At 61.6% G+C, this 22,782-nt stretch overlaps 1 protein-coding gene across 1 annotated transcript in view; it reads left to right on the plus strand.

Annotated features, from left to right (window-relative positions):
* LMF1 (lipase maturation factor 1) overlaps nt 1-22,782 on the plus strand; it is an 82,799-nt gene that overhangs the window by 52,086 nt on the left and 7,931 nt on the right. The window contains exons 5-6 of the mRNA XM_039246822.1: nt 10,140-10,205; nt 16,794-16,961. Coding sequence (XP_039102753.1) covers nt 10,140-10,205; nt 16,794-16,961 — 234 coding nt within the window. The remainder of the gene's footprint in view (nt 1-10,139; nt 10,206-16,793; nt 16,962-22,782) is intronic.

Genomic DNA, 22,782 nt, shown 5'->3' on the forward strand with positions numbered 1-22,782 from the left:
GTTCAAGGTAGATCAAGGTTTCTTCTAACATGGAAAACATTAACAGAGCAGACGAAAATGGATAAATTGGGACTCCAACAGAATCAGAATCCTGTCTTCCCAACAGACAAGGGCGATAGATGCCACCCACGGTACCCCTGCCCCTCACAGGGAGCCTGCGTGTGGGCCCAGAAAGGACGCATGAAACCCCACGGTCACAACGATCAGTGTGGAAAGGGGAAGCTTCACCAAGGAACCCTGCAAACATGTGCCGACGCTCCGCTTCACTGGCCGCTAGGGAAACGCCAGTCCGTCTGCAGCGGGAACGGCTGAAGCCACAGAGGGCAGGGCCACACGGCAGCGCAGGTCCCCGCACGCGGAGTGGCTTGAACAGCCTGCCTCCTCCCGGCTCGTGGACGGCCATCCCCTTCCTGTGTCCTCACAGAGGTGGGGGCGGGGGAGCAGCCCTGGTGTCTGATGGCGCACTCGTGCCGTCCGGTCAGCACCCCATCCTCAGGGCCCCACTGACACTTTACCTGCTCAGTCTACACACAGGCACATGCGGGGCCGGGACTTCACCTACAGACGGGGGAGGGCACGGCGCCGGGCCCTTGGCTGCAGGGGCGTGAGCAGGAGGGGCTGCCCTCGGGACTGTCCCGGGGGGGTCGGGGACGTGCTCCCCAAAACTCCGCGGGCCGGCGGGCGGGGGTGGCGCGGTGACCCCAGTGGACTCCCGTCCTTGGAGCAGAGGTGCAGGGTGCCTCCCGCTGGAACGGCGCCAGCCGCTCCCCCGGAACAGGTCCCGCGTTCGGCTCCGTCCTCGGCTCTGGACGCAGACCGCAGGCACCGTAGTGTGGAGGAGCTTCCCGTTTGCGAAGGCGGCAAACAGCGTGGGTGTGGGAGGCAACGTTTCGGGAAGTAGGCTGCCCTTAAGTATGCTTTAAAGAAGTTTTCGCTTCGCCCTCCAATCTCCGCTTCTGGGCGCCGGGGACGCGCGTGTGTAGAGTCGGTGCCGGCTGGTGTGGTCCGGTGGCGCCGCCTGTCCCCGCAGCCTCAGCGCTTTGCTTCCCGAGCTTCCGCTCCCCGGGTCAGACCGCACGATGGGCTTTCCTCGTGGCTCAGCCAGAGCCGCCGGGGTCGGTCCTGGGCCCCACGGGCGGCCTGCGCGGGGGAAGGTTGAGACCTCGCGCGCCCGAGCTCTGGGAATCGAGGCAGGACCCTTGCCGCCGGGTCTCCACGCAGGACGGCACCACGGGGAGGCACGTGCTCGGTTTCCGCCCAGACAACTGGACAATCGGAAGGCAGGTCCTCTGGGTTCCTCCCTCCCCCCAGCCCCCCTGTGCGTGCGCGAGGCCCCGGGGCGCCGGCGGCCAGAGGCTCTTTGTGGCTCCTCCTCCGTGAGAACGTGCTGGGACGTAAGCGTGACTGGTACGTGTCCCCCGAGGGGTGGCCGCCGGCCCTCGAGGAGGAGCGTGCACACTGGGCCGTGGGGTCAGGACTCGGGCTGATCACGGATAGACTTCACTTCTGGGGGCGGCTGCCTCTCTTCCGTCAGCGCGGCTTGTTGTTCCGCGTGTTCTTCCCAGTTTTTCCGGCATCACGTACTTTGCTTCTCCCGATTTTAAGTTACTTTTACTATTGGTTCACAGCGTGGGAGTTTGATAAAAAATTTTGTAACTTCTTCCTGAGCAAATGCAGCTGAAACAAGCCATCTTTATCGTGTGCGGTCTCTGTGCAGTGGCTGCAACCGGCTGTTTGCAGGCCCGTGGAGCAGAGGGCACAGCAGGAGGGGGTCAGGCCCGGGGCCCCCAGGCACCTCTCAGAGGCTGGCAAGGCACAGACGTTCCTGTTGGGGATGGCTAGGTGACCCCCGCATCCATCTAGGTGACCTGACGGGAAGTGGGACCGGTGTGTTTCCACACACCTTCACCAGCATCGGCCTGACGACGGAGCACTGCTGCTGCTCCCGGCCGTGTCTCACACTTGCGGCTCTGTGCTCACGCTCACCGCTGTGTCTCACGCTCGCGGCTCTGTGCTCACGCTCGCAGCCGTGTCTCACACCAGCTCCAGCACCCGAGTGGGCCCCTCCCGATGCTCCTCGTGGGCACACTGCCCCGCTGTCCTGTTAACACAAGCCCAAAAGCTGTATCTGAGACACAGAAGAGCAAGGCCTATGAGCCTACATTCTTCAGTCGCTTCGGCAGACCCGGTGGCCGCGGCCAGGCTGTGACTGTCAGCACCGTGAGAAGACGCTGTCCTCAGACGGCGGTAAGAGTCCCTGGGACAGTCAGCAGCTTACGTGGGATGGACACGTCCCTTCCCACATGCAGCTTCCTCCCAAAGCTGAGGAGGAAACAGGAGACCTGACGGCTCTGTGTCTATTAAATACGTGCAGAGTGGAATCGGACCCCGTTCCTGGGAGGAAAGTGCAGGCCCGGGTGGCTTCCCCGGTAGAATCTACCAGATGCTTCAGGAGGAAACAGCGGCACCCCTGCGCACATCATCTTGGAAAGCCGCAGAGGAGGGGCTGCTTTCCGGGTTGTTTTACGTGACGGAAACAAAGCCTGATGAGGGCATCACAGAAAGGAGCGAAAGAGCCTAGGAGCCCTGGGCGCAGACAGAGAAAGTGTTAGCACAACACCGCGGACGCGGTTCTGGCGAGGGCCGGGTGCTCGCAGGGACGCGAGGGCGGTTCAACGTTTGAAAACCAACAGACACGGCTCCCTACAGTAATGGGACAGTGGCAGCTACCGGAAGGGCACACAACACAGTCTGACACCAACTCGTGGTAGCGGGGGAGCGTCCTTGGGGGATGGCATCTGGGACCTGGCCACCTGTCCTCGCTCGAGAGGGACAGGGCGTTCACACCCGGCCGGAGTCTGTCCTTGCCGCCGCCCTCAGCGTCACGTTGGAAGTCTTGGTGCAGGAAGACACAAGAAATGGCATAAAGATTGGAAGAAAAGAAACAAAGGTGTTCACACCCGTGATTCAAGAGGCTGAAAACCCAATGGAATCAAAATACCAGCTAGTAAAATGGATACGTGAACTTTGTGAGGTTGCAGGACGCAAGGTCCGTGGAAAGCACAAGTTGTATTCGAACTAGGAGAGATCGTTAGAAAATAAGGCTAAAATACCATCTACGGCTGCACCAGGAGAACCTCCAATACGCACGTGGTAACAAGCCGGGTGGAAGATGCCGAAGACGCAGGTGCAGGGCGCTGGTGGTGGGCGGCGGGCGCGGGCGGGGCGGGTGCCGCACTCCCCGCTCGGTCCTTGGAAGACTGTGTGTGCAGATTCAGGGTGTTGCCTGTCAACGTCCCAGCGGGCCTTCTGGAGAGGGTAACGTGCTGATTGTAACATTTACATGCAAATACAGAGAACCCTGAAAAAGTAAAACAGAGCCAGGAGACCCGCTACCTGATTGTACAGCTTAATTTGAATCTGAAGTGTGGTATTAATCTCATCTAGAAAACTGGACCCAAAGAGGAGGGTCCACAAATGGACCACATCTCTCCTACTCAGCTGATACTCAACCAGGATACAGGGTCAAGTCAGAGGGAAAAGGCAAGCCCGTTTACAAAAGGGGCTGAACTAATGGGAAACCTGCAGAGGAATGGAAACGAGCTTGGCCGGCATTTCATCTGCATCAGACTCTCATTCGAGGTGGACCGTGGACCCAAATGTCAGGGCACCTCCACCAGGTTCCTGGAGGATCCACGGAACACCTCGAGAACACACCCGCACAACCAGATCGGCTGGTTTCCAAGCAAGCACCAGGTCTCATCCTGGGGAGAGCACGGAATGTAACAAACACGAAGGCAGGAAAACAAAGCTTTCCAAAGGAACACACACAGTTACCGTGGGGTGGGCAAGGATTGCTCCGATGGCGCAAAAAACAGTAACCATTAAAAACAACTTTTTTTTTTAAATGTACTTTATTGATATTAAAAATTTCCATCATCAAAACCGCACTGAGAAAATGAACAGGCAGACTACAGACCAGCACAGGCCCAACCAAAAATGAATATCCAGAGTACGCAAACCACGGAGAAGGGCAGGCGGGTGGCTTGGACTTGCTCGGAAGCAGCAGATCTGAGAACGGCTTGAGAAGCGGGGCCGGGAGCGCCGCCGGCACTGCCCGCTGGTGGGCCCGTGGCGGGGCACAGTGCCCATTCGGGTCAGGGACACAGCCTCACGGAAGAGCCGTTAGCAGCTCCCACCGGGCAAGGCGCGCACCTGCCCCACGAGCCAGCCCTCCGCTCCTGCGCGGTGCTGGGAGCGAAGAACTCCTGAGCCCTCACGGAGGCCTGCACTCCCAACGGCAGCAACGTGGAGAAACCCCAGAGTGCGTGGGGCACAGCCTGCCCGAGCCCAGAGTCCAAGAGCACCTGACCCACGAGTCTCTGTGTATGAGACCCCAGAGAGGCCGAGCCAGCGCTGGCCGCCATTCAGCCTGGCAAGTGGGGCACGGACCAGCTTGGAAAGGGGTCACAGAGAACGTTCCACGGGATGGACATCCACACCCTCTTTGGGGTGGTGGATACCTGATGGTATGCAATGGTCAGAACACACTGAAATGAATACTTAAGGTGTGTTTTGTTTGTTGTAAATCGTGGTTTCCGCCCTTGGACCTGACGGGGTGGCGTGGGGTTTTCACACACAGCCCCCACTGCAGGACGAAGCCCCGATAAACCCGGCACACCTGGGCTGATCCAGTCCATCACAGCCACGCAGGCACCCCCGGCCCCAGGGGACCTCTGCCCCACGGAGCAAGGCTGCCAGACTTGTCCACGGAAGCCCGTGTGGGGCGCAGGGTTGGGAGTAAGCAGGGGCCGCTCTTCCCATCCAGACCTGTGCGTGGCTCTCGACGCTCGCTGGCGGGGGCAGCACATGGAGCACACGTGTCTGGTCTCCGGAGCCTCGGCGTCCGAGCCGCGCCTCGGCCCCTCCCCCGTGAGGCTCCGTCGCTTCTGTGGGAAGGAGGATTCCAGCTGAGAAGAGGCTGCAGTCGGGCAGCCCGTGCGTCCGGGTTTGGATTCGGTCTTTCCCCTGGGGGCCCAGCGGCTGCCCTGAGGGAACGGACCAGAACCGTCTTGCCCTCCGAGTGTCCAGGTCTTGGAGGGAGAGATGGGACCGTGGCCGGCACCCGGGGGTCAGGAGGCAGTGCTGGCGAACGAGAGCAGGGAGAGGAGAGACTTGGAGTCCGAGGCCTCTGGTAAAAGTGCGTCAAATGTAATTAAACAGAATGCAGCGCGCCATGACGGCCAAACGCAAGCAGGTATCGCCAGGCCCTCGACACCCTGTCCTGGGGTCCCCACTCAGAAATGAGAGCAGCTCTCTCGATCTGCTTGAGCGAATTCACTCGGGCAGGGAAGGCAGGGCTTTCCCGTGAGGCTCCATCATCCTTCCCAAGAGTGCCCAGAAGGCCGGGCCCCCCCACTCTGGCTCAAGAGGCATCATGGGGGTTTCTGGAAAGTGCTGTCTGCAGTGTTCCGACCTCCGGCCCCAGCTTCAGCCCCAGCTCACAGCCCTGTGCCTGGTCCCTCGGCCCCTCACTGCCTCCACCCCGGAGGCCCCAGGCGCTGAGTCCCTACGGCCGACGAGGGCCGCGGCGTCCCCTTCTGTTCCGCGCAGCCCGGGCCAGGAGGACCCCGCGCGGCGGCCTGGCCGTTTGCAGGGTCCTCTCGAGTCCAGGGGGCGGGGCCCCTCCACCCGTGTTCCAGGCCAGCGCCGCGCTCGCCGGATTCAGCTGCTCATCTCTGTGTAACTGTCCCTCGGGCTGGAGAGGAGTGGCAGGGCCCTGGGACACCGGGGGGCCCCGCCGCCCAGCGTGCCTGAGCCCCCAGCACCAAACGGGCCACGTGACCATGAACCCCAAATGCACCTGAGACAGGGAGATCCCCCCTGCCTCGCCTGCCTCGGGGCACACGTGGTCCTGCAGGCCAGCTCCACCCCCAGAGGACGGGGGTGCCGGGAAGCCTGGGTGGCGCCCCGGCTGCTCTGCGGAGGGGCGGCACATCCTCCCTAACCGCCACTTCATTAGTACGAGTGGCCCCGGGGTCACCAAGGCTTCGCCCGAGGGAGGGCAGCGGCAGGGCCCGAGCCTGCAGCTGGGGGACGCAGCCCCGTCAGTGAGAGAACAGGGGTGCTGTGTGCACTCGGGATGAGGCTGCTGCAGGGGGCTCCCTGGGTGCGGGGACCCCCGACGAGAAGGCCCATCTGCATCCCTGGGCACCTCCCTTCATGCCCCTGCCTCCTACTTACTCCTGAGAGGGAGCCTGGAATGTTCTAGCGCACTCTCCCTTCCCCAGAGAGCAGGGGTGGACAGCTGTGGGTCGCTCAGCTCTCTGGATCTGGCCCGGTACCGGCGTGTCTGAGCCATTTCTTTTCAGAATTAACTTTGGGGCTGAGAAAGGCTGACAGAAGTCTTTGTTCCTTTGACGCTCACTCAGGAAGGAAAAATCCGTGGAAAATCTGACATGTGCACTATAGGGAGAAGTCAGTGGATGAGGAGGAATATAATTATTCTCTGCTCCCGGAAGAATGTTTCAGATTTTTAAGTGTCTCATATCAGCTTAGAATTTGAATGACATTTTAATTATTTTGTTTTTTTCTTCTTTGCCTGGTTTGAATCTCCAAAGAGACCCACTCTTGGATTCGGAGGGGTGTGCGGAGCAGAGCCGGGCTCACGGGGCTGTCGCGTGACGGCAGCTGCTCTCCTGCCCCGCGAACGGGCACACGGTTACCGGGACAGGCTGGCTCAGGTCTGGCCAGCAGCCACGCGGGACTTGCCAAAGCTCCGTTTTCCTACGGACACGAATTTGCCACAGAGCCCTGCCCAGGGGGTGTCTCTGGCATTGTGGTGACCGAAGCAAACCTGGTTTCCAGAAAGACGGGCCTCCATTCTCTGAAAAGCACCACCCGGGTGCCAGGACCTCGGTCCGTGTGGGTTAGGAGGCGCCGCCCCCCCGCCCCCGGCTCCCCATCGGAGCCACCAGTGGGTCAGGGCTCAGGACGGCAGAGCGCTGGGAGCCCCTGGGGACAGATGTGGGGGACGGCCGTCTGTAAACCGCGCCCGCGTGCGCGGCAGGAGCAGCGGCCCCCGGCCTGTGTGGAAGCCCGCAGGGCCCGCGCCACACTTCTCAGCCCTGCTCCTCTGGGTGTTGCCAAGTCCTTGCCGCCCACCAGCCGCAAGTCTCGGCTGCTCCCACCCTGCGCCCGTCCTGCGGGCTCCGCGGTCCAGACACAACCCAACTCCAGAGGCCCCCGGACGCTGGACAGTCCTGTCCCCAGCTCGGAGCGCTCTGCGCCGTGGTCCTTCCCCCGCGTGAAGGGCAACTTTCCGTGTCGGCCGGCTCAGCCGCCACCCCAGTTAGGAGGCCACACGCACACCTTGATGTTGTGAGAGGCGGTGTCGCCGGTCAAGTGAAGGCCACAGTCGCATGGCATCGGCAGGAAGAGCCGAGGCTCCCACAGCCACAGCTGGCAGTGCCACCCCTCCTGACGGCCTCCCTCCCGGCCTCCGCCCCCGGTCACCAGTCTCGTGTCCCTCTCTGACCAACTCCGTCCCCACCCAAACCGGACCTCCCCTAACACAGCCTTTCCCCGTCTGCTCGGCTCCGGACCTGCCAGCCCTGGCTCCCCCCACGACTGCCTGGGCATTTCTGCCCCCCGTTCCTGCTCCGGGTGCCCCAGCCTCTCTGCACCTTCCGCGTGCCTGCCCCGCTCCAGCCAGACGCGGCCTCTTCGGTGCCAAGCTGGGGCTGTTGAGTCCTGCGTGCCGGCTGCGTGGCTGGGTGGGCAGGCGGGTGGGCAGGTGGGTGGCTGAAGCTGGTGGCACTTGGCCCAGGACGGATGCAGCTGTAAAACCACCATCACAGGAGAAAGCTGAGCCGCGGCCCACGCCTGGGTTCTGTCGGGGCAGCTTCTCACCTTCCAACCGAGCGATTACGTAAGAGACAAATTATAGCAGAACCTCTGGGAGCCAAGCGGAGTCCTCGGTGCAGGCAGCAGGCAGCTTGCCTCTTAGGAAGGGACTGCAGGGAGCCGCAGCTTCCCAAGAGAAAGCCGGGGGGGGGGGGGGCATCTGACCGGCAGACAGGCTGGCTGTGCTCCACAGATGGGCAGTGTGCCGTGGGCACCAGTGTCCTCGGGGCCCTTCCTGCACAGCCTCTCCCCCGTATGCCCAGCAGCTGAGCCACTCCCTGGACGAGCCTGGGCACCGGGGGTTCCTGTGTGCTACGTGGAAGCAAGCGATCTTGCCAGTGGGCAGGGCTTTGCCCGGCCTGCCTGAGCTTCGGACCTGCTGGTTTGTCAAGTTGGTTTCCGTATGACCATCCCCACAAGTGCCCTCCTCCATGCCCATCACCCCCCTTCCCTTCCCCCCCCAATCAGTCCTCAGTTTGTTCTCAGCATTCAAGAGTCTCTCATGGTTTGCCTCTCTCCCTCTCCCCCATGTTGCTACACATGGCCAGGTTTCATTCTTTCTCGTTGCCATGTAGTATTCCATGGTATAGATAAACCACATCTTCTTGATCCATTCATCTGTTGATGGACACTTAGGCTCTTTCCATGTTTTAGCTATTGTGGAGAGTGCTGCTGTGAACATTGGGGTACATGCGCCCCTATGCGTCAGCACTCCTGTATCCCTTGGGTAAATTCCTAGCAGTGCTATTGTTGGATCATCGGGGAGTTCTATTGTCAATTTTCTGAGGAATCTCCACACTGTTTTCCAGAGGGGCTGCACCGGTTTACATTCCCACCAACAGTGTAGGAGGGGGCCCGTTTCTCCACATCCTTGCCAGCATCTAGAGTCTCCGGATTTGTTATTTTTAGCCACTCTGGCGTGAGGTGGTATCTCAGTGTGGTTTTGATTTGTATTTCCCTGATGAGGAGGGATGCTGAGCATCGTTTCATGTGTCTGTTGGCATCTGGATGTCCTCTTTGGAGAAGTGTCTGTTCATATCTTCTGCCCATTTCTTCACTGGGTTGTTTGTTTTTCGGGTGTGGAGTTTGGTGAGTTCCTTATAGATTTTGGATACTGGTCCTTTATCTGATATGTCGTTTGCAACTATCTTCTCCCATTCTGTCGGTTGCCTATTAGTTTTATGGATTGTTTCCTTTGCCGTGCAGAAGCTTTTAATCTTGATGAGGTCCCAATAGTTTATTTTTGCTCTTGATACCCTTGCCTTTGGGGATGTGTCGAGTAAGAAATTGCCGTGGTTGAGGTCAAGGAGGTTGTTTCCTGCTTTCTCCTCTAGGGTTTTGATGGTTTCCTGTCTCACATTCAGGTCCTTTATCCATTTTGAGTTTATTTATGTGTGTGGTGTGAGAAAATGATCTAGTTTCATTCTGCTACATGTTACTGATCAGGTCTCCCAGCACCATCTGTTAAAGAGGCTGCCTTTTTTCCACTGGATACTCTCTACTGCTTTGTCAAAGATTAGTTGGCTGTACACTTTTGGGTCCAAATCTGAGTTCTCTATTCTATTCCACTGGTCTATGTGTCTGTTTTTGTGCCACCAATCAGTCCATTTTTAAAGCTTCACAACTGCACTCCTGCAGTGATGATCAGAAGACCTGAATTTTTGGGGTGCCTGGCCAGCTCAGTTGGAGGAGCCTGGGACTCTTGATCTTGGGCTTGGAGATCAAGTTGCATATTGGATGTAGAGATTACTTAAAAATAAAAAATCTTAGGGGCACCTGGGTGGCTCAGTCAGTTAAGCATCTGACTTTGGCTCAGGTCATGATCTCACAGTGTGTGGGTTCGAGCCCCACGTCGGGCTCTGTGCTGACAGCTCAGAGCCTGGAGCTGCTTCAGATTCTGTGTCTCTCTCTCTGACCATCCCCTGCTCACACTGTCTCTCTCTCAGGAAAAAAAATAAATAAATAAAAAATGTAAAAAATCTTAAAAAAAAAAAGAAGAGTTGAGTCTTCAGAAAGCACAGAAGGGACTGCCTTGGTAACAGAAACTCGTATTTTCTGTATGTATCATGCACAACGTAGCCCTGAGTGTGCCTTTGTTGTTTACATCTCCTCTGGCCCATGTTTCAGGTGCAAGATAAGCCCTGTCCCCCGAAGCTTCCTTTGGGCTGCCCCACTCTGGTGGGTTTGTGTGTCCTCAGGGGTGGCTCACGTCCTTCTCTGACTTGCCTTGTCAGGGCCTCATCAAGATCCGGGGGGACCAGTGCTGGCGGGACCTCACCTGCATGGACTTCCACTACGAGGTAAGCCCCACACGGGGGACCCACCTCCGGCACCACAGCTGTGGCCTTTTGTAGGCCACGGCTCAGCTCACAGGGCCACCCCTTCCTGCTTTCTTTCTCAGGAGGGGCAGGTGGCTTGCAGTGCCCCACGTGCTGGGGGGGCTGGCAGATGGGACTCCCCGTGCTCATGGCTGTGGGCTCGGCAGTCCCTCGGGCACCGGTCCCTCCACTGCTGTCCATGGTGCTGCCCAGGCACCCTCTCTGGGCGGGTGGGCTGGCCCCATGCACCCCCAGGCTGGGAGCTGCTCTGCGGTGTGCCCTGCCCCCCAGCCATGGCGGACGGACAGGGGTGCAGGCACACGTCCCGCTGCCCCCACATTTCCGAGGCTCCTGCCCCTAGACCCCCACTCCTCCCTGGAACCCTGCCCAGGCCCAAGCCCTTCTGGACGTTCTGTTCCTCCGGAAGCTCACATTTGGGTGCGGGGGGGGGGGGGGGGGGGGGGGCAGGGACCGTATTGCCTTGCAAATGAACTAACCTGAGAGTATTTGGTCTGTGTGCGTAGCGAACGCCTGTCAGGTGCCCGTGTCCCTCTTGCTGACACACCCAGAGCGCCACCCGTCAGGACTTCCTTCCGCATTTCCCACTCTCCGTTTGTGGCTCCGGCACACGGAAGCCACTGTGTTCTGCTCTTTGTACAAGGTCCTTGCCTGCGGCCTTACGCCTCTTGCGGGTTTTCAGTCTTGACGTGTTGAGTAGATGCTGACTCTGAGTCCTGGGCGTGCCTGGGTTCATGTCATCTGTCAACCGGCCCAGGGCAGGGACATCCCCACGCGTGCTGTGTTTCATGGGGGTAGGAGACTGTCCTGAGGGCACGCAGGCCCCCCTCTCCGCCTGCCCCGGGGCCCCCAAGTCCATCCCTCGGTCCTGGAGCCGTCTGTAGTACCAGACAGTAAATTCCCCGGCTCTCCAGCAGGGAGGCAGCGTGGGGCCCCACGTGTGCACCTCGGGGCAGTGGTGCACACGCTCACCCACAGGGATCGTGGAGGACGGAACCTGCCCGCACGTGGGAAGGGGGGGGGTGGGCGCTGTGCCAGCCCCACCGAGGGACACCGGGTGTGGTCACCCCAGCTGCTCGCTCAGGACAGTTCACCCAGCTGGCCCGGGTCATACAGGTGCGCGTTGGTGGGACTTGCAGCGTCACTCGGTCAGACTCTGCCTTGCGGCTGCGCATTCACATCATCGTCATCGAGCATGGCGGTGTCGCGGCTGATGCCGGTGTGCTGTTCCGCCAGCCGTTCTCTATGTCTTCTTGTGTCTCTGTCCACTGGCTTTGGATTTCTTGGGTATTTCACAACTCCATTCCAGCTCTTCTCTTGGCTTGTTGACTATAACTGTTTTGTTTCCGTGGTAATTTGAGGCTCGCCGTGTACGTCGTGCGTCACAGCCAGGACCGGGGCAGTGGTGCTCGCTTTCCCCCAGCCTCCTGCTGCCACACCGTCCCGTTAGACAAGTCACGTGCCACGTCGTTACTGTTGTTGTCAGATTAGCCTTCAGGGATTGTTAGTTACAGTGCAAAGACAGCCGCGTGCGTGTCCGCACCCTCAGCATCGCCACAGCTCCCCTCCGACCGCCATCTGCTGCCCCCCCCCCCCCCAGTGGCCGCCCCGCACGCCCCCTGTGCGGGTTTCCTGCCGCGGGGCTCTTGGTCCGAAGGTCCCTCTCCCCCCTGCTGGTGAAAGACATTTTGACAGGTTTGTTTCAGTCCTTGAGATGTGGCTCCACGGCCCTCCCGCTGGGGCCCAGCCTCTCTGGGGTCAGGCGGGGGGGCCCCACAGCCGCCCCGGCGTCGCGGCTCTTCCACCGGCGCTGGGGCGGGCCCAGTCCTGTGTGTGCCACTCCGTTTTCTTCCTTTTCCACCGCCCGTCGTCGTGGCGGGAAGGGGAGGTGGCCTTAGGATGGCCGAGCTCCCGACATGAGCAGGCCTGTGGCACCCGGGTCTGCCTTGGCCTCACGAGGGCCGGAGCCTTCAGCCTGACATCGGGGCCCACGGGCCGCCAGCCGCCAGCTGTGAGGACAGCGCGCTGTCCCAGTTTCACCCTGAGACCCTCTCCGGACAGGTGCGAGTGACGTTCCATCCCTGCCACCAGGCCCACAGGCAGATGCCTCCGTGTCCCCAGGGGAACACCCACACCCCGAGAACTGCAGGGTGGGCACCTCGCCTCCTGGCCTCTGTGAGCAGCCCAGCTTCGCGGTGAGGGTGCGACCCAGAGTTTTCTGTCGAACCAGAGTACGTACAGCTTCAGGGTTTTCCAAAACTACTATCAGACAAGAATTACCCATGTTCCTGGTCTCGTTAAAACCTCAAACACGTAACTTACAGTCCGCAGAATGGGAAACTGGCTGAAAAAGCCATTTCTATCCTCCTCACACCTCTCACCGAGGGCCTGGAGAGGAGGGCGTTGTACCCTGAACCCGAAACCGTTTTCATCACCCTTCGTGTTTTCCTCATTTTTCCTCCTTAAGGGGGTCTTTTTGGGGGCGCCTGGGTGGCTTAGTCAGTCAGGTGTCCAATTCCAGCTCAGGTCACGATCTCGCGGTTCATGGGTTCGAGTCCCGTGTCAGACTCTGTGCTGAAGGCCAACTCAGAGCTGGAGCTGCTTCAGATTCTGTGTCTCCCTGTCTGCTCCTTCCGCCGCTTGTCCTGTCTCTCTCTCTCTCTGAGATAAACAAACATTAAAAAAAAATTTTTAAGTACCTCTTTAGGGGACCCCACAGGTCCCAGCGGGCATGCAAGCTGGGCCGAGCTCCGGACACTCAGCCACGGTTCTCTAACGAGCGTGGCTGCAGTGGCTGCTTTATGGGGTGCGATGTTCCAGCCAGTTCCAGGGTTTACAACCCGATTTTATGACACGGTGGTTTTTTCCAGCATCAGTGCAAACAAAAATAAAACTCTGTCTCCGCCTTGCAGGAGAAGGGAAACCTCAGGACCCTCCCAGCCCTGAGGCCCAGACACAGCCCCCCGGCGGGGAACAAACCCGCAGGAGGAGCCCGAGGCCTGCGCTGGTGCGGCGCCCTGGGAGACAGAGCCTCCCTTTCCGGGACTCGCTGCAGGAGGCGACAGGCCTGTCACACTGCTAGTTCTCGTTTCCGCGTGGCAGGGAAGCCGGGCAGAGGCTGCGGGGCCCACCGTGGGGCTCACACCCACGTCCTGCTGCCCCTGTGCCGGGGCGGCGGTGCTTCCCCTGAGTGTGTCTCTGCCTCACGTGTGCGAGCTAAGGAAGGTCACAGAAACTCGAAGGAACAGGGATCTGCGACGGCTGTCCTGTGTGTTATAAATTTGGGTCGTGTCCTTCTCAAAACCCCACCATGGTCCCTTAGCCCCAGGTGGCGGTTACTGCCACTGTTCTGTCTCGGCTCCCACTGACACAGACACGACCCGGTGGCAGTGGCGGGTGCGCTGCCAGCTGGGGAGGCCCCCCAGGCTCAGCCCCCCGAGAAGATGCGTCCTGCCTGACCCCTGCTGAGGAACACAAATCATTCACATTCCTTGCCCAGGGATGCGGTTCCCAGAAATGTGCCCCAACCACAGATACACACGAAGTTCAAGGAATGAAAATTGCCAGAGAACGTCAAGCCCCCAACTGCAGGGCGGCCCCACGCCGAGCACGCCGGGAACACGGTGAGAAACCTGGGTGGGCGGAGGGTGCCTGCCCAGCCTCACCCCGGACCCACACTCTTTCTTTCTGCCGGAAAAGACTTGAGCGCCCACCGCCCGCGCCTCGGGCTCGCTCCTGTCCGTCCGCAAATTGTGGAAAGGAACAGACTGGACGCTCGGCACCTGTCCCTGCAGCGTGACTCCGTGAGGAGCCTGGCCTCCCTCCCCCTCCTCCCCGGGAGCAGGGGGCCCAGAAGGCGGACAGCTGTCGCCAGGGCCCCTGCAGGATGTAGGCGCGCCCCACACCAGAGAAGCAGATGGGACCCGGGGTGCCGGGCCTTCCGAAGGAGCGACCTCCCTGAAGGCCAAGTAGAGCACGTCCTCTCCTCATGTCCTTGCCTGCTGCCCCCATGACTGTGTCCTGTCACCGGATGGAGACTGTGAGCGAGGCAGCCGTGACACATGTCCACCCCGACAGGCTTCTCAGAAAGGGCCCAGAGAAGAGACTTCCTTGTGCTTGCTGCTCAGTGCTGGACGGTCCACCCCGAAGGACCAGGGACGGGGGGGCTGCTAGCCTGGGGACGCCGTGGGTGGTTAACACCAGGTGACCGTGAGCAGGAAGGCACATCTTGGGGACACTCGCTGCACTTGCTCAGGGACCCAGAGAGCCCCACTCACGCCTGCCATCGCCTGTCCAGCCCACTGAGAGTCCGGGTCGGGAGTCTGAGGTGGCCGCACCCCGGGGTTGGGGGCTGGGGGACCTGGAGAGAGCCAACAAGGCCCAGGGGCCGTGCGGGCAGGTGTGGCCGTCACGCTTACCAGCGGGACACGCTGGCACTCGCTGAGCGCCTCCAGGGTGGACGGGGAGAGGCCCGCCACGCTGCCCTGAGCTGCAGACGACCACGTGGAGCTGTGAGCTAGACGGGCGTGGGTGCAGGGGAGCTGGCAGAGCCACGCTCGGGTTTTCCCGCTCTGCCCACTGAAGGGCCGGGAGACGGTGACACGCGAGCGAAGGCGGGGCTCCCGTCAGAGGGAACGCATCCGAACCACGGGCGGCAACAGCACGGGGCCTGAAAGGGGCGGCCCTGGAGACGGTCCAGACACGTCGGAGTGGCAGCAAGGAACTCTAAGCCGCGCGCCCACACGGCACAGGCAAACCGGCCGGAGCGCCGTTCCCCTGCAATGGAACACCGACCAACAGTGCAGAAGGAGCAGGGGCCCAGGAGTCACCGCTCAGAGGCCACCGGAGCCACTGATTCTGGCAAGACCCAGCAAAGGGTGCCGGACTGCAGGAGGAGGTGGGTCAGTCCACAGCCTCAACCTGCCCGGCAGAGCCCGGCCGACACCCCTCCGCCAAGAGGTCCAGGTGGAAAGCGCCACGCGAAGGCACGTGGTCACCTCAGCCCCTCCTGCCCAAAGCACGTGCCCCACCTCCACCATGAGGGACACCCCGCGTGTGAGCTTGTCTGTGTCCTAAAATCCACCTGAGGGTCTAGAGAGTCGTAGGGGCTGCACCACCTTTCATTAAACACGTCCTGTCGGGCAGCAGGCGGCACCAGAGTCGGCCCGTCCCTGGCTGTGACCGGGAGATCACCCCTCACGCTCGAGTACTGAGAAGCCGAGCACACGGATGTGAGGAAGTGTGACATTCAGGGATTTTCTTTCTTGTTCTTCCGACTTAGGAGTCAGAAATTGTGTCCAATGAAAAGTTAGCAAGAAGTGTTCCCAAGCGGGATGGGGCCCTTCCCCAGCCAGTCTGCCCGGAGCTGCCTCCAGCCCTGAGCCAGGGGCCGGGCAGCCGGGGCCGGCCGTGTACGCGACTCCTCCCGCGGCCACCCTGCACGTCCAGGGCAGCACGTGGCCGGCGTCCTTTGACCAGGAACCCCCACCCCTGCCCACTCACGACAGACAGCGGGATAGGCACTCGGTGTCCACGCCACGTGGGTGGCACGCCAAGGCACCTGGGGCTGGGGAGCAGGTGGGCAGGGGTCCAGCAGCAGCTAGAGGTGGACGCTTCCTCCTACCGCCTCAGCCACACGTGGCGAGCAAGTCCTTTCATGTCCGAAGCATCTTGGAGCTTCAAGGCTGGATCTCCAGCAGCCCAGCTGCTCTGGTCTGTCTGTCCCTTTGGCCCCAGCCTCCCCCTCTGGCGGTGACATCCTCACCGTACAGGGTGTGTGTGAGTGCAAGTCCCCAGGAGACAGAATGTTGGCGCGTGGACTGTGCACATCCCGCAGCGGAGAGGGAAGGAGTGAGGCCGCTCACCCGGGCCGGGCTCTCCCACACCTGCTGGGCTGCACACCCTTCCTGGAGTCCAAGGGCTCCGGCTGGTGTCGGGATCCGTGGAGCTGGTGCGCGTCCGTGAGGAGCACACACAGCCGTCTACGTGGCCTGCTCCCAGCCTCCTCTCCTGCCGGGGGCCTGGGGGAAGGCCAGGCCCCTGTGGTCAGAGGTGCGGGGCCTGCGAGCCAGGCCCTAGGGCGGCCAGCACCGCAGCTGAGTCAACACACGGGCCTCGTGGGATGTGCACACCCTCCCCCCTCACACGTGTGCGGAGGCCGGTCCCGGGAACACACACAGGGCCGGAACCCTCGGCCTCCAGCAGCCCTGAGCAGGAATCTCCTGCGTGTGAGCACTGGCCTCAAACGTGCCGGTCCCTTTGTTCGAAACAGACCCGAGCTCCTGGGTCACCAGGACCTTCATGGCACCCCAAGGGGGCAGGGTCAGAAGTTACCTCAGTTCCATCGTCTCCCCCACACCCAGCTCACGAGCGGCTGGAGGAAGGGGTCACGGGACTGGCCTCCCCTGCGCCCTTCACAGCTGGATGCTCCCAGGCATCTCCTTCCCCTACACACGCCCCGTGCTTCTGGGTCGGCCGACAGGCACTGCATGGGCAGGGGTCCCCTGTGGGCAGAGCTCCCGGCTTGGCTGACGGGCCTCCTCTGTTCCCCAGACGCAGCCGGTGCCCAACCCCGCGGCCTATTTCCTGCACCAGTCCCCGTGGTGGGCCCACCGCTTTGAGACGCTCAGCAACCACTTCCTGGAGCTCGTGGTGCCTTTCTTCGTCTTCCTTGGACGGCGGCTGTGCATCGTCCACGGGGCCTTACAGATCCTGTTCCAGGTGAGCCCGCGGCCGGCGGTCACCCCGTAACTCCCTGAACCACAGGCTCCGCTGGGGGAAGGAGGCACACGGCCCAGGACGTGCTACTGGGAAGCCCTCCGTTGGGCTGGGTTCTAAGGGGTTCCTTTCACGTGTGAGCTGTCCAGCCACCGCACGTCGGGTCTGCGCGGAAAAGGCTGGGGTCACTCTATTTCCATGCGGACAGCTGTTCTGAACCCTGGGCTCCAAGGCGCTCCGCAGCGGGCAGGGGCTCCACCACCCGCCTCCTCTGGGTGAGGGTAGTGGGTGAACACCCCAGGCTCCTCCCTTCCCCAGACACGGGCATCTACCTGCCAATCCCCAGGAAAAACACTGTGGGGACCTCAAATTGCTGTCGTATTTATTGTTCTTGGAGGCGCAGAGAACACAGGCCCAGTGACGTGCGTGCTGCGTGAGAGCGTTCCGGTGAACACCTATCCAGATAGAGGGGTGCCGGGCCAGCCGTCGGGCTCCAGACCCTGGGCTCCGCCGCGGGGGCAGTGTGCTTTGGGCTGCGCTCCCTCAGCTACCGAGTGTGTCCCGTGGTACAGACATCCCGCAGCTGGTTTATCCATTCGGGTGTTGCCGGGTTTTCACTGTCATGAACGAACTGGAGTCCGTGTCCCGGGTGGGCGGGACTCCATATAGGACGCGTCCCCCCCCCTCCAGCCCGTGGGCCCTGCTCGTCCTGCGGCCTCGCCAGCTGCGTCGCGGGCAGTCTTTCCGTTGGCTGTTCTGGTGGGTGGGAACCTGACCGGGCGTGGGGTCCAAGGGGAAGAGCCGCCGCCTTCACGGCCCTGCCTTCCGGGACTGCAGTGGCTGTGGGACGTCCAGGCGGAGTGTTTCCCACACACCAGTGTGCCCTCCTGCCGGCCACCCTGCTTGCGTTGATCGTGAGCGGGAGTTTTAAGCGTCTTCCTCTCTGCTGCTGGGGTGCAGAAATGACGTTGGCTTTCACGCGTCCGCCAAGTCTGTGACGGCCCTTGCGCTCATCAGTCCTGACTGCTTGTCCCTTTGCTCGCTCACCCTTGAGGCAGCTGCGCTCCAGCTAGTTTTGTTCTGAGTTTTTTGGGCCATGAGTGGATGTTGAATTTTAGCAAATGGTTTTTCCTGCAACAGCGGGGAGAGCGCCCTTCCCTCCCATGAGTCGTAACACAGGGAGGTGCGTGAACACTGCTAATGCTGAGCCAGTCTCACATCCTTGGGGAAACTCCGCGTGACCACACGTGTACTTCACGCTCCCGGTGTCAGTGTGCATCTTGCGTGGCCATCAGTGAATGAGGTCTGTCACCAGCGGCGGCCTGGCCAGGCTCCACCCACGGCGCTTCTGCCCCATGCGGCTCGGTGAGGGCAGGCGGCCACGGGCAGAGGTGGCACCTCAGGGGCTGTCGGACAGGCCTGGTTTCCATCTCTCCCAGAGGCACATTTAGCAGCAAACGTTTTCCTGGACGTTCTTGTCACAGGAAGGCTTCTTTTTGTCATGGCAGAGGCTTCCTTCTGAGCGGAGGAAGGCCACGCTCTCAAGTCAAAAACTGCGCGTATCTCAAGTGGTGTTTTGGGCCTTATGTTCAAGTCTTTGGTTTTCCTTTAGTTCCATCTTATTTTCATCGTTCCATCATTCTTTTCCGAGTTACACACGTGGCTTCTTACGGGTGAATGTGTGCTCTGTTCACAGACTCAAAGTCAGAATTTCCCCCGTCTTGCAGCCACCGGCTCTGCTCCGGCCCCTTCCGGGCTTGAGTGGTTCTGCTTTTTAATTAACACTTTTTTAGAACGGTTTTGGATTTACAGAAAACCAGTGCAGAGGGTCCCCTTGTCTGTGAACCTGTGGCATTCATGGGACACCACGCTCACAACTAATAAGCCAACATCGAGGTTTTGTCCTTGGCTGAAGCCCCGGGTCTACGTGAGGACTGTTCAGGGCTGTGCTTCCTCTGTGCTGGGATGGATGGATGGGGACCTGCAGCCACCCTCACGCCAGAGTCCCCCCACCGCCCTGAAAGCCCTCCGCCCCCAGGCTTGTCCCTCCTCCCCTCCACCCGGGGGGGGCAGCCACCAATCAGCTGCAGTCTCCACGGCCCCACCTTCTCCGGAAGATCAGTGGTTGAGGTCGTCTGCGAGGCACGCTCCGCAGCCTGGCCTCCTCGTTTTCATTGCTGCGTGACCCTCCGTTATCTGGCTGCATCGTTTATTCATAAACCAGCCAGACTCGGCTCAAGGGTGGAGCATGGCTGGGCCAACGACCCCCGCTCCCACACCCTCTCCTGAGGGACCCCCTGGTCTAGCAGGGGCGCTGTGCATCACGCCTACCCACGCACACTTGAGCCCCGTGGTCCCTCCGCCCCAAGTCAGCAGGAGGCGGCCTCGGGCAGAGGCTGGAACAGCCCTGAGACGCCCCCCAGTGTGGACGCCACCTCATGCTGGACCCTCCTCCCCGTCCCCTCCTGCAGGAGAACCTCCCCCTCCTGATTCCAGGCAACTCAGAGCACCCCGCCCAGCACAGCCCGCTCGGCGTCACGGGGCTTTCGTTAGCTGCCGCCTCAGCTGCTTTTCCAGGCCGTGGACCATCAGGACCCTCTCCAGGCCGTAAACCCACGTGGGCCTGAGACACTGCTTTCCACCTACTGCTCTCTCTCCAAAACCTCGAAGCCTGGCTTGGAAAAGTGGTAGGAAAGCACACGGTCCTGTTACTTGAGAGAATAAGGGAAGGAAGTCGATCTACCAGAACGGACGGAAAGGGTCAGCTCCTTGAAAGCGGGATTTGAGAGATCTTTACTTGCCCGCGGAACCAGAGCCCTCCAAGTGCCCCTTGTGTGTTCACGGCGTACTTGGCCTGAGTCCTGCGTCAGGATAAGCTCTGGCTGCTTACCCGGCTGGGCAGCAAGTGTGAATCCTGGCCCAGGGCTCATGCGCCTCCACTGCAAGGGGAGGGTCTCAGGGCTCAAGCGTAGATGGCTCCCAGGCCCTGGGCTGGTCTTGGTGCTGCCCTGGGGTCCGCTGCCTGGATGGGTAACTGCGGACAGTGGTGACGCAGGTACACAGGCAGGGAGAGCCAGAGTTGGACCTTCCCGCCCTGCGGTTCTGGTCATGATTCTAGAAGACCAGCCCAGGCACCTGATTCCCCAAGGGTCCTGGGAGCCGCTGGTCCAGGCAGGTCCCCGGTGTCATCCCCTCTGGGGCCACGCCACACCCGAGATGAGGCAGCAGAACCCTAGCACGGTGGCTCCTCTCTGAAGCCTGGTGTGAGGCCCCACGGAGGCCGGGCCCCGGCTCTCCAGAGCAGGGGGGACAGAGCACCAGCTGGGTCACATACCCAGCCCACTCCTGGGCGGCGTGGCGTCTCCAGTGTGGGGGCCGCAGGGCGCAGTCGTGGCAGGAGCCCGTGTGCCAGCCACAGCGGGGGGCAGTGCAGCGTGGGCACCCCTGTGGGTTTACGCATCGTCCTGAGGGGGGCTGTGCTCGCGTTTCTGCACCCGAGACACTGAGGGGCGTCTCTGGTTCTGTTTGTTTCCGTTCGGTCCTTCAGGGGAGAGCTGAGGATGTGAGCATGCTCGTCTCCTCCTACGCTCAGTTTACACAGCTGTTCCGGAGGGTTCTGCAGGGCCACCGGTCCATTGTCTACTTGGGAGAGGTGCACGTGAGAAGCGACAGGAGAGCTGAACTGCCTGGTCCCAGACCCCCCATTCTGCCACCTCCAGCCTAAGGGAGAGACCCTGGCAGAGGGGCACCCCTCCTAGCATGGGAGCAAAGGGTTGCCAGCCAAGTGGCTCCTGGTCAGTGCAGAGACTGGCTGTACTTCCCAGACCAGAGTCTCCTCCACCTCCCACTGCGTCCTGCTCCGTCCACTCCCTAGGACTTGGGCAGAATCAGGAACACATCACACTGGGGGCCATCACCAGGGATGCGGGCAGAGAGCTGCCTCCCCCGGCCCCTGAGCCACAGGCCCAGAACTGGGGTCCCAGGCAAGTGCCTGATGCCCCTGGCCACAAAGTCGCCATCGGGCACAGGTGTCCTCGGGGAGACTGGGAGCTGAGAGCCCAGCACGGGGGTTCCAGAAACCCATCCCTTTTCCTTTAGGGTCTGTTGCATCACCCGATCACCTGCTCAGCATCTGGTGAGCCCAGGATTCCACGCTCACAGCTCGTCTTCCTGAGTGTTCGCCAAGGTTTCCCTCTGGCCACTGGGGGCAGCACGTGGGGCCACAGGCCTCCAGGCCTGGACTCCACAGCCCGCAGGGTGCCCGACAGGCATGCTTCAGGTTCCACTGCCATAAGGTCCATTCACTGTCCCTCAGGAGAGGCTGCAGCAATGGCGTCCCCTCAGCACACTCATGCCTAATTCCCCTTCTCTCATTAAAAATAACCATCCATCCAGAGGAAGGGAGGGCCGAGGGCCGAGGGGGTGAGCCGGGAGCGCACACTTCTGCAGCCTCAGGCCTCCTGGGGCTGTATCAGAAGCAGGTTTTGTCCCTAACGCGCTCCAGGGAACCCTAGCTCTCCGGGTCAGGACACCCCAGGTGGGCTCACGGGAGGGTGACCGACGGGGTGGGGGAGGCTGTAGGTGAGGAACAGGCTTGTGCCAGGGCCCTACTCAGACCCACCAAGGGAGAGCCAGGCCGTGAGTCACTTAGGGCCTGTTGCCAGCCTTTCAACACATGCTCCCAGGCTCTTACCCAGATAAAACTGTCCAACCTCAAGAAGCCTACTGTGCCAGAACATTCTGGATGATGGACTTGTGGATCAGGCATCGGGGGCCTCTTCTTGCCACATGCAGGCGGACGCTTCCTCCTCTCCACGGCCTGCAGGGGTGGGGGGCCCACAGGGAAGCATCAGGGCAGAACCTCCCGACGCCCCATCCTGACTCCAAAAGCGGGGGTCCACGGGGAGCCCAAGCCGGTGGCCAGGAGGCGGCGCCAGGGCGGGTTGGCCGGCCACTGACCGTGACCCACAGCAGAGCAGCTTGGGACTCCTGTGAGCTATTCAGAAGTGGCCCTCCCCGGGGCCAGCCACGCCGGCGCTCACGTGTGCCTGGAGCTGCAGGTCACCGGGCAGAGGGCTGGGTCTCGGGCTGACGGAACCTCCTGAGGCAACAGGACCCGTGTCTGCAGGCGCAGCCTCAGAGCCACCAGCCGCCAAGGTAACAGCGGCACCAGACAGCAGCACCAGCGAGCCTCACAGGCGGCCTCTGGCTCCGGCAGCAGCGGGCAGGGCCTCGTGGTGACCACACGCGAGGGGGCAGCTGGCTGGAGACACCCCCTCTGGGTGGACGCTGCTGCAGGAGCCAGGGCCTCCCTCAGGAGTCCAGCCTGGGCGTTGCCACCAAACCCCAGTCCACTCTGGGGGATGGGGCTGTGGCCCCAGTGGCCTGGGCCGTCTGCCCCTCCAGAAGCCTCAGGTTAGGCCGCCGCGGAGGGGGTGGCCTCACGCGCTGCAGTGGCCAGCAGAGCCTCCTGGCACGGAGGAGGGAAGAGCGGGGCCCACCCGCCCCCCACAGCCCCACGCAGGTTTCCCCGCCCCGGGCGCTGCGGCCACAGCCAGCGGTCAGCACGCGCGGCCTGTGGCCTCTGCGGGCTAGAAGCCCTCCTTCCCGGCAGCCACGCCACAGTCCAGGGTCGTTTGTTACCTGAACGATTATCCTTGAAGGGAATTTAAAGCATACCTAATGTCCCCACACGCATGGCCACTGCGGACCGCGCCGCGGGCACAGACCCAGGTCTCGCGGGCGCTGTTCTGCGGGACGGCACCGTCCTTCCACGCCACCTTCAAGCACCGTTTGGCCACAACAGTGTTTCAGCCCACCCGGG

Source organism: Hyaena hyaena, unplaced genomic scaffold (assembly GCF_003009895.1).
Source record: "Hyaena hyaena isolate Hyena2069 unplaced genomic scaffold, ASM300989v1 scaffold_285, whole genome shotgun sequence".
Taxonomy (NCBI): Eukaryota; Metazoa; Chordata; class Mammalia; order Carnivora; family Hyaenidae; genus Hyaena; species Hyaena hyaena.